The 11,147-nt window shown below is 51.3% G+C and overlaps 1 protein-coding gene across 1 annotated transcript in view; it reads left to right on the top strand.

Moving 5' to 3' along the window:
• Positions 1 to 5,290: 5,290 nt before the first annotated feature.
• The window catches only part of KIAA1549, a gene marked incomplete at both ends in the record, with an annotated part of 84,306 nt that continues 78,449 nt past the window's right edge, over positions 5,291 to 11,147 (top strand). The window contains 3 exons of the mRNA XM_080701241.1: positions 5,291 to 5,368; positions 5,632 to 5,734; positions 6,802 to 9,492. Coding sequence (XP_080557367.1) covers positions 5,291 to 5,368; positions 5,632 to 5,734; positions 6,802 to 9,492 — 2,872 coding nt within the window. The remainder of the gene's footprint in view (positions 5,369 to 5,631; positions 5,735 to 6,801; positions 9,493 to 11,147) is intronic.

Raw genomic sequence — 11,147 nt, 5'->3', positions numbered from 1 at the left:
AAGTTGCTGCGGCTGGCCTCAAACCTTTGATCCTCCCGTCTCAGCCTCCAGAGAACAGAGATTACAGGCATGCACCACCACGCCTGGCTTGGCTGAGGTCTTAAGGGATCCATTTAACTTGGAAAGCCCGTGATTCCATGATTTACTGTTATTATTTAGGAAAGAGTTCCAGATAGAAAAACATGACTTAAAAAAAACCAAACGTCTGAACACCACATTATGCTGCTGGCGTGACTCTGGGCACCTTCCGCGCTGATTTTTAAGTACCGTGAGCAGCACCGTGTGGGCAAGGGCCTGTGGGCAGTGCCCACCTGGGACATATGGCAAGGCCAGCTCCCGGGTGGGCACCGGATAAACCATGGTGGCAGTCTTAAGGAGAGAGAGCACCTCGACGCTGCTGCCCGGCGTGGGGTGCAGCCCGGGTCAGCCGAGTACCACACAGAAGCCCAGGCCGCCTCGGAGCTGCTGGAGAAAGGCTCCATTTCCCCGGGTCCCCACGTCATTTGCGGGCACGTCACCGTCTGAGCAGCACAGGTCTCCTCCCAGGCTCTTTCCCTTTTCTGTTTTGTCAAAGAGAAAACCTTTCATTCTTGTGATCTGAGGCTTTGGAGCTTGGAAATCGATCTCCGGGACTTGAAATGAGAGTCCAGACGTCAGGTCTTTATGGAGAGAGAGAGAGGCTCACCTGGGGTTTCTAAGCTCTTCCTGAGAAGTAATTCCCCAGGGCTTTGCAGCTGCTCCCCCCCTCCCCGGGGGGGGGGGAGGGCTTGGCAGAAAGGAAGGAAAAGTCCCAGGCTGCCACACTGCACATTTCTCAATGTGAAGGTTTGTTCCTGCGCTTTTCTAGTCAGGGCGATTTTTATTAATTTAATTTAATTTAATTTTTTTTGGTCCTTTGGCCTACTTTGCCTTCCCCATTTCCCTGTTTCTGAAGGCTGAGCTGTTTTGATTCTAATTTGTATCAGATCCTTGGGTTCAGAAATCAGCCGTGAACCATCGCTCTTCTGAATTTCATCTCTTCCATTCTTCCAGTTCACTTGCAGCTGTGTTTCTGATTTGTTTAAAAAAGGATCTTGCTCCCTGTTCAGTTCTTATATTTCAGAAGAAATTATATTACGGCAAAGTTTTTAAACAGACACATAAAATGACATCCTTAGGAAAACTTCCAAATTTACATGCTCATGCAGTTGGGCAGCGTTGTTCCTTTATGACTTCTGAGATGTCCGACTTTTCAGCCTCTACTGTAGAAGAGAACAGTCGCTGTTTGATGGTGGTTGTACTAAGGATCATGTTTCCTTGTACCCGCACTTGGAATGTGACAGGTAAGTCATAAACCACCTAGACTAGAGCCCGGCACTGTGGCACACGCCTGTCATCTCAGTACTTGGGAGGCTCAGATGGAAGGATCATAGGTTTGGGGGATTTAACAAGACCCTCGGCAACTTAGCAAGACCCTGTTCAAATAGAAAGTTTAAACTAGGACCGGGTTGTGGCTCGGAGGTAGAGTGCCCCTGGGTTCCAGAACCAGAACCAAGATGGCAAGTATTTAATAATGTTGTTATGAAAAACCTAAAAAAAAAATCTCTTTTTAAAGAGGTCTCTTTCTACCATGTGTTCATTTTAAAAAATTTTGTGGTGCTAAGGATTGAACCCAGGGCCTTGGGCACACTAGATAGGTAACTACTTAGCCCCTGGTGTGTGTGTGTGTGTGTGTGTGTGTGTGTGTGTGTGTGTGTGTGGTACTGGGAATGGAACCCAGGGGCAGTCTATCTGTGAGCTGCATCCCCAGCCCTATATTTTATTATTTATTTTGAAGCAAGGTCTCTCTACATTGCAGAGGGCCTCACCAAGTAGCTGGATCTGTCCTTGAACCTCCTGTCTCAGCCTCCCAAATGCTGGGATTACAAGCGTGCGCCACCATGCCTGGCTTTTTTGTTCACCTTTCAAAAATCATAAAGGAGAATGAGCCTCGGAGGAGCTTACACCCGACGTCAGTTTGTCAGCTGCTAATGGGACAAGCTAGAAATATATTCTCTATATGACTAAATTATTTACAAATTTTAGTGAATTTATACAAAATCTAGAATAGATTTACCAAATCGTAACTCTTGGTTTCCGTCTGCTAGTGAGTCGCACGGGTATCTGCCATCTCTCTTCCAGCTTCTATTCAGTGACACTGTTTTCATTCTGAGATATTATATGTCTTTTGGAAGCTCACAAATTACATAGCATACTATTATTCATTTATACTATCGATATTTGTTTAATGAGTTTATCATAGGTTTTTTAAAAAATTTATTCTCTCTAGTCCCCCTTTCCAGACCTTTTGTCTGGGATAATTACCCTTCTTGAAGGAGAGTCCTGTTTAGAAGCCCCTACTGAGGGTCTTCAGTTGGTATAACCATTTTTGTTTTTCTGACATTGGCATTATTTTGTGGCTCTGTGTGTGTGTGTGTGTGTGTGTGTGTGTGTGTGTGTGTGTGTGTGTATTCAGTACTAGAGGTTGGACCCAGGGTGCTCCACCACTGAGCACTTTTTTTTTTTTTTTTTGGTGGTACTGAGGTTCCTGGAAGCTCTTCTACCTCCGGGCTACACTCCCAGACCCATTTTTTCATTTTTATTTGGAAACAGGGTCTCCTAAGCCAGCGCACACGGCTGGCTTCGAACCTGCGCGATCCTCCTGTCTCCACCTCCCGAGCGCGGGGATTACAAGCGTGCGCCACCACGCCCGGCTACTCTGGCCCTCTTTTAATTTCATTTTGAGGCAGAGTCTCACTGAGTTGCCCAGGAGACCTCAAGATTGCAGTCGCAAGCGTGGGCTCACCTGTAACCCCGGCTCCTCGGGAGGCAGAAGCAGGGTCGTCCTGGGATCACAGGCGTGCGCCCTGCCCCTGCGTCTTCCCAGCAAAGCGCTCTATGGGTCACGCAGATGGAAGATGTCAGGTGTTCTCCTGCTGTTGTCTGGCCTCGGCTCTGTGAAGTGCCCTCTGCGTGTTTAGCTGCCCCCGTTTTCCCAGCTGCTGTCATGGGTTTTCTTTAGTGTCCTTGTGGTATCATTTATAGGTATGGGTTTCAAAAAAAATCCACCTGGCTTGGGTTTCTTGGTCTTCCTGAACTGAAGGCTTTGGTTTCTTATTAACTGTGGGAAGTTCTTAGCATTATCTGTTGAATACTGTCTCTATCCTCCTCACTACATTACTTTTTTTCTAACGTCTCGGTCAAGTGAACGTTGGGCCGTCACATTCTACTTCCCAGGCCTTTTTTATGTTCTGCATCTGTTTCTCTGTGCCCCTTCTGAGTAATTTCTTCTGATCTATTTTTCAGTTCACTGAAGTTTGCTTTAGCTATGTCTAAATTGCTGTTTTACATGTATATCGACCTTTACAATTTCAATCATGTTATTTTAAATGTCTCTTTTAAAAATATTTCTGAAGCTGGGCATGGTGCACACGCTTGTAATCCCAGTACTTGGGAGGCTGAGACAGGAGGATCACAGGTTCAAGGCCAGCCTCAGCAACTTGTGAGGCCCTCCACAGCTTAGACCCTGTTTCAAAATAAAGAATAATTAAAAAAAATAGGGCTGGAGGTACAGCTCAGAGGTAGAATGCCCCTGGGATCCATCCCCAGTAACACACACACACACACACATACACACACACACACACACACACACACACACACACACACAGAATATAAAATAGGGGTATAGCTTAGAAAAGCACAGTGTCCCAGGGTCAATCTCCAGAACTGCAAAAACAAACACAAAAAACCTTGATTCCAAGATAAGAAGTCTTTATTATCTGATACTACATTGGGTGGGTTTCTTTTTGCTTTTCCCATGGGTTTCTCATGACTTTTCATGATACTTTATTTTCCTTTGTGTTTTAATTCAAAAGTTCGTGCTTATATTAGTTGGAATACTAGTAGTGGGAATACTGTGAGGCTAGGTTCTTCTGGGGACCTTTTTTATCTTCTCTCTCTCTTTTTGGTCCTGGGGATGGAACCCAGGGGGTTTCTGCGTTTGGGATGTACTCCCAGACTTATTCTATATATTTTATTTGGAAACGGTCTCACTGTGTTGTGGAGAGCCTCACTAAGCTGCGGAGGCTGGCTGTGAACCTATGATCCCCCTATCTCAGCCTCGCAAGTGCTGGGATCACAGGCGTGTGTCACCCCACCCGGCTTTTTTTCTTCTTCTTCTTGAGGCAGGGTCTTTCTGTGTTGCCCAGAGTGATCTCAAACTCATGGGCTCAAATGGTCTTTGCCCCTCTTCCTTCCAAGTAGTTAGACCTACAAATGTGTGCCGCCATGCCCGCCAGGGCATAGTTTATATTAGCCTCTGACAGACGTTGGAGACCTGGTACACTTTATTAATATATGTATTCATGTATGTATTGTGACACTGTGAATGGAACCCAGACATGAGGCACACTCTCAGCCCTTTTATTTTTATATTTATTTATTTATATTTATATTTATTTATTTTTGCGGTACTGGGGCTGGAACCCAGGGTTATTCTACCTCCGAGCTATACTCCCAGCCCTTTTTTTAATTTTTGAAATGGGTTTCACTGAGTTGCAATGGGCCTCACTAAGCAGTAGCTGAGCATGTCCTCCAACCATGATTCTCCCGTCACAGACTCCCAAATGCTGGGATTATAAGCGGCGCCACCACACCCAGCTGCCTTTATTTATTTATTTTTTTATTTTTATTTTTATTTTTATTTTTATTTTTATTTTTATTTTTATTTTTATTTTTATTTTTATTTTTATTTTTTATTTTTTGGTGGTACTGGGGTTCCTGGAAGCCCTTCTACCTCCGGGCTACACTCCCAGACCTATTTTAACATTTTTATTTAGAAACAGGGTCTCCTATGCCAGTGCGCGCGGCTGGCTTCGAACCTACACGATCCTCCTGTCTCTGCCTCCCGAGCGCCGGGATGACAAGCGTGCGCCACCACGCCCGGATCCCAGCTGCCTTTAAAAAAAAAAAAACAAAAAAAAAAACCTCTTTACTTTGAAAGAGGGGCTGGCTAAGTTGGGGAAAGCCTCACTAAGTAGCCGAGGCTGGGTGTGAACCACGATCCTCTTGTCTCAGCCTCCCAAGCGCGGGGATTACAACAGCGCACCACCGCGCCCGACTCCTGGTCTACTTTAAATTAGGACTTTAACTTACAGTTATTAGGACCATACGAATCATATAGATTCTAAACTTGGGGAGACTTTTTATTTAGTTCTTTCACAAAGTCACACTTGAGAATATACATACACGTATAAATAGATTCGCATACATGCACACACGCACATACAGTTTTGGCTTAAATGACAGTGTCAGTTCTGGAGGCTACAAGTCTAAGATGAAGGTGTCGGTAGGGTCAGTTCCCGGGCTGCGCGGGGGACGTTCCATGCCGTGTTCCTAGCTCCCCTTGTTTGCTGTTGCCTTTGGTGTTTCGTGACTTGATCTTCCGGTCCCATGCTCTGCTTCTTGTATGTGTGTGTACGTGTCCCTAGATCTCCTTTTAATAAGGACACCACTCTTAAAGCAGAGTGCACTAAAACCGATCCCTGTACTATTCCACGCATCTTTAGGACAAGCCAAAGGCCTTGGGGCCGGTGACCACTCTGTCCCCAGCCAGCGCTTCGTCGGCGGCCGGGCCGTCGCCGGTCCGGCTTCTCTAGGCAACGTGTCGGCATTACCAGTGAACTTAAACTGAACTTTTCCAGTGATGACAACTGTACAAGGATGGAGTTTGAGCACCTGAGCAGATGATGGGTGGTTTGGTACCCAGACGCCACTCATTCACTCACAGAGCAGCTGCTCACTGAGTTCCCGCCATATGTCACTCTGCCGGATACCAGGAAAGCAGATCAACCGTCCTTGTCGGGAGATGCTCACAGTCTGAGGAGCAGGCAGTTAGTTTTGATGGGGCATGGAAAAGGGCGAAGGTAGAGAGGCCTAGGGGCAGACACTAACCCTGCCTACGGCAGGTATGGAGGAGGGCGGTCTTATCTACACTGATCTGAGGGTCTAGCAGGAGTACCCCTGGTGGAGAGCCAGGGAAGGGATTCAGGCACAAAGACAAGACCGTGCAAGTTGCCAGAGAGAATCTGGGTTTGGGGAACTGCAGGAGAGTTTTTTGGCCAGAGCATTGCTGCGGAGGCCTGAGAGTGGGCGAGGGGTGGGGAAGTGAGCCTGGAGATGCCTGGCGCGTGCCCAGAGCTGTCGGGAGCACAGCTGGGAAACTGGCACTCATACTTGGTGCCGTCCAGATAGTGCTTGGTGCCGTCCAGAGCTTCCTGTCCATTCTCATGGGGGTCAGCTCGGATCACCAGAGAGAAAATCCATGGGCTTGGGGGTCAGGGCAGCCTCCTTCAGGCCCCACCTTCCCTGTGCGGGTGTCTCCTGGAGCTGATTTCTTGACCTTCTCTGACCTCTCTTTCCTTGTGTGATAGGTGAGACAGAATGCCTAGACAACCAAGGCCGGCTTCATCCTACACTGCGTGGCTCTGTGGGGATGGGAGTGTGTGTTAGAAAGTAGGAGGAAACAGAATGTAAGTGTGTACACACATGCACAAGCTTAAGTGAAGGCGGTGCTCACGTTGGTGAATACTTGAAGATACGGTCCCCATGGTAATCCTTGCATTTCTGGCTTCAGCTAGCTGGTGAGCTTCCAGCCATGAATCCTGGATGTTTACAGTGAGCGGATGTTTGTTGAATGAGTAATTTTTGACGCCTGAAGCAGAACATTAGCAGCTTGACTTTCACTGTACCACAGCTAACCCAGCTATGGTTTTCTTATAGGTGAGCTCCCCCTGGACCAGCACAACCTCTCTCTGTCCTCCGGGGAGCTCCTGCTGGAGATTAGCACCTCGCACAGCGCTGCACACGTGGCCTTAACAGAGACCGCTCCAGGGCCCCAGCCAAGCAGGTCTCCCCCTGTCACTTCCTCTCCATCTGCCACTCCTTTTGATACATCCTTTTTTAGCCACGGAAAACAGACCCAAAGTACAGCAGAACGCAGCATCTTTGTGGCAAATTATGGGTTGGTGACGAGTAACAAGGTGGCCCTCGATGACGACGAAATGGATAACTTCCTGCCAGATGCTCACTGGACCGCTTCCCGGACGGCGTCTCCACCGTTGTACTTCACAGCCAACCCACCGGAGCTGCCCGGAGAGACGCCCGAGCCCGTGCTCACTCCGTCGTTACCCGCCATCATTTCTTTACAGGATAAAGATGTGGCATTGGTTTGGCAAAGCACAGTGCCACAACCGGCGACGTCTGTGGAGCTCCCCAGCCATTTCAGCACTCTCCGGTCAGCTTTTCCCACCTCCGAGGGCACAATTCCAACTCCCAGTAGGACCGTGGTGCTTTATCCTACTGAAACGCACAGCCAGTTATCAAGCAGGACTTGGCCGGAGATGGTGGTCATGGTAACAGAGGGTACCGAAGCCCTTCTCTCCAGCGCGTGGTCTTCGGCGCCCTGGCCATCGGGCGAAGGCACTGCTCAGCAGCCATCGCTGCCCTTGGGGGCCGTCTCGCAGCCGCCAGGGGATGTCCTGGACATCAGCACAGACAAATACCCTGATGTGACCACCACTTGGAGTCCACATCCAGAAGAAGTCTTCTCCCCAAGAGTGTCACCCACCGTCACCGCGTCCCCACCGGCCCTCACCTTCAGCAGCACACTTCCCACCCCTCTGGCATTTGTACCGTTTTCTTCTCCATCAGTCAGTGTTTCTCATGACCCTTTCCTTCCCAGCAATGCCAGCGAGACTTCAGAACTGCCTGGCAGCTCTGTGGTCCCCAGTCGTGTGAACGACACTCCCGACTGGAGCCCAGCGTCCTTCCTCAGGCCATTCACGTGGTGTGCATCCTGTGCCACGGCGTCTCCTCGGCTAGTCCTGGCCACGAGCCTCGTGGAGAAGGACGTGGGTTCTGGGGATGGGCCCGAGACCCTGTCTGTGGCCACGCCGGAAACCAGCAGCCATTCTCCATGGAGCAGCGCGGGCACGGACTTCTCAGAATTTGAGGAAGATCCCCAAGAATATAATACGCTTTTCCCCTCCAGACCCGTGGTCTCCCTTGCATCTAGAACTGTGGGCCCCTCAGAAGCGCGCGCTGGCGTGTGGTCCGAGGACGCTGTGAGCCGCATCCCCAGCACCGCGGTGTACCCTTCCCACGACCCCCTCTCTGCGCCGGCGTCACTCCACCCCTCTTTGGGCATATCCTCTGTTGCCGACACGGGCGCCACCGTGCCAGCTGGCGTGACCGCTGTGCTGCTCTCGGTCACCACCGGGGTCCTTCTGGACTCGCCTCTCTCTGTCCTGGCAAACACGCCGTCACCTGCTGCCGGAGATTCATCCAGTCCCTTCACCCGGGAAAGTGTGGTTCCTTCAGCGGCATCTTCAGTTTTCTCCCGCCAAGAGCACGCCAGTGTTTCTGCATATGAATCTGGAAGTGTTTGGGATTTTGCATCCAGCGTTTCCTCCTCCACGCCACCGCTAGACTCCAGCAGCCCGGCCCCTCCATCGTCACAAGCCCCTGCTCCCTCGTCCCCGACCTCAAGCCATCCACCCGCCCTCCCGGCTCCGTCCTCTGCTACCCAGGCTGACGCGTTCAGTTTGTCCGACACTGTCAATTCCCAGTCTCCTCAGCTTCCCGTTGCTGAGTCCACAAGCCTCGCATCTCCTCAGCTCTGGCCAAGTTCAGACCTCCCTTTAACAACCGTCGCTTTTCTACCCAGTCCCTCGGCCGTGTCTGCGGTCTCAAGCTTCCCCTCCGAGTCTCTTGAGTTTCCTGGGGCCTCGACGATGTTGCCGACAGATTCTGACCCTCGTTTTACCTCTGTCTCCACTGAAACTACCTCTCATCTAGAGTTTTCGCTCATTCCCCACGAATCCGCGGTCACTGCGCTGTCGCCCGCCGGTGCTGAGCCCACCCTTGACGTCGCGACTCACCGTGTTGACACGACATCGCTGCCAGCTGCCCTGCGCTCCACGCCCATTTCTACCGAATCTTCTCTGTCTTTGACTCCGACACCTGCTGATGACCGTACCAGCGCTCCCGAGGCCCGCACGTCTGTCTTGCCCTCTTTCTCTGAGGTCGTTCCCACTAGTACCGTGGCGATCAGCGACGTGCACCTGTCCTCAGCACCCTCCCTTGTCCCCGAGGTGAGCCCCTCGCCCCTAACCACAGAGCCCATCCTTGTGAGCTCCTCGTTCCCACCCACAGACCCACCATGGGACACGTCCCCCGAGCCCAGCACTTCTAACAGCACCGCTGCTGCCGGTGATATGGTGGACACCGCCCTGGACGGCAACACTGCAAGTCAGAGCCCCCAGGGGGGCAGCGCGGCCCTGCCCCTGCCTTCCCTCCATCCCGTGACCAGCTCGACTCCCGAGATGACAGCTGGCACCCCAGCATTGACCTCCACCAAGCCACCGTACGTGTGCGACATTACGGTTCCCGATGCCTATTTGATCACTACGGGTAAGGCCCTGCTTCTGGTCGCCTCTCTGGGGTAGGGGTCTCCCTAAGGTGCTATGGGACAGACCATCCTGGTCCTGGTGTCAGGGTTGGACTCTGATGACCCCCACATGGTGGCCGTCCTCCTCTGCCCCCTTCCTGGGGATTCTCCGGACAGTTCTTATCCTCAGTCTGTTTCTTCGACTATTAGACAAGGATGATAGAACATCTGCTGTGTTGGGCTGTTAAAAGGTTTAAATACATTAATATATATCATATACGTAGCTCAGTGACTGCTTCCTAGGAAGTAGTGCAATTATTTTATAGGTTAGAAGTTGTAATAAAAACAAACAAGATTTAAGTGAGCCTTGGAAGTTTTTAGTAGGGTCTTTGTTTTTGGAACTCAGCCCAGTGTGTGTATAGATGATATGGTTGAAACAAAACTTCTCCATCTCCTCCTCCTCCTCCTTCTTCTTCCACCTCCTCCTCCTCTGGCTGAGGGTTTTTCTAGGTTGCTGAGGCCGCTTTGAAACTGTGATCCTCCTGTCTCAGTGTCCCGAGTACTGGGATTACAGGTGTGCACCGCTGTGCTGGGCTGAAACACGTTCCTGTTTAGTTCAAGCATACCTTCGGGCAGTTGTGTCAGGTCAGCCCTTGCAATTTCACCCTCATTTGCTTGTCTTGCTTTTATCTGTTCCGTAAATGTCTCTTGGATCCGGAAGACACAGTGAATAAACACTCTCTGAATTGGCCGCAGGCCTCCAGCCTCTCCCCAGCCTGCGGCCTCCGTTGCTCACAGCCCGGCTGCGTGTCCCTCGCGGCTGTGCGCTGCTGTAGCTGCGTCAAGCTGCGGTCCACCTGGGGCCGAGCCTGTGCGGGGCGGACTTAGCGCAAGGATGGCGCCCAGTGACTGAGGCCTGGTCTCCAGGGTTTTCTCCGTGAGAAGTGACCCGGTGTGCATGGTGTCTTGTGAGCTATGGTGTCCCTCCATCCTGAGATGACAAGGAGCTTGGCTCTGTGCAGTTTGGGTGGAGCTGGTTTTGATGATGAGAAGTGGAAGGTGCAGAGAGGATGGGGAGGGTCGAAGTGGGGGGCCGGGATGAGTGCTCTTGGTCTGCTGCTCTGTGCTGAGTGAGCTGTGCCTGGGGCCCCTGCCTGGCCGTGGCAGCACCACCAACCTCCAAGGCTGCCCCCACCCCAAGGAAGCCTTGCAACTCTCGTGTGACAAGTGGTTGTAAAGCAGTTCGTGTGCATGGGATGCTTCAGGTAGCTTTGGGGGATAGAGAGACGAGTCAGCCGTGGGCTTAGAGCTGGGCGGGCAGGGGGCACTCTGTGTTTTCTCGGTAGCTGTACTCAGACTGATGAAAGCATAGCCCCCAAGGAGTGACCACTTGGGACTGTCAAGGACGGGTCTGGAAGAACGTGACGTCGAGGTTCACATTCCGGTAAGAGTAGAACGTTATCTTCTGGGGACGGGGTGGGGGTGGGGAGCCGTCCAAGTGGAGGGGCCTTGGGCTTGGCTGGAAATGAGGTGACTTCAGGGCCGGAGCCCGCCGGGAGGTGAGGCAGGAGCACTGTTGGGCACTTCTGGCTGCAGGACCCGAGGTGTAGGGCGGGAGAAGCTTCCTCCTTGACGGGACGCTCTAGAAGAGTTACTGAAAGCTTCTTTATCTCTGCAA

This window comes from Muscardinus avellanarius (assembly GCF_963383645.1).
Source record: "Muscardinus avellanarius genome assembly, chromosome: 9".
In the NCBI taxonomy this organism is placed as follows: Eukaryota; Metazoa; Chordata; class Mammalia; order Rodentia; family Gliridae; genus Muscardinus; species Muscardinus avellanarius.
Note: the sequence above shows the minus strand (reverse complement) of the source record. Positions and strands in the feature narration are given on the sequence as shown.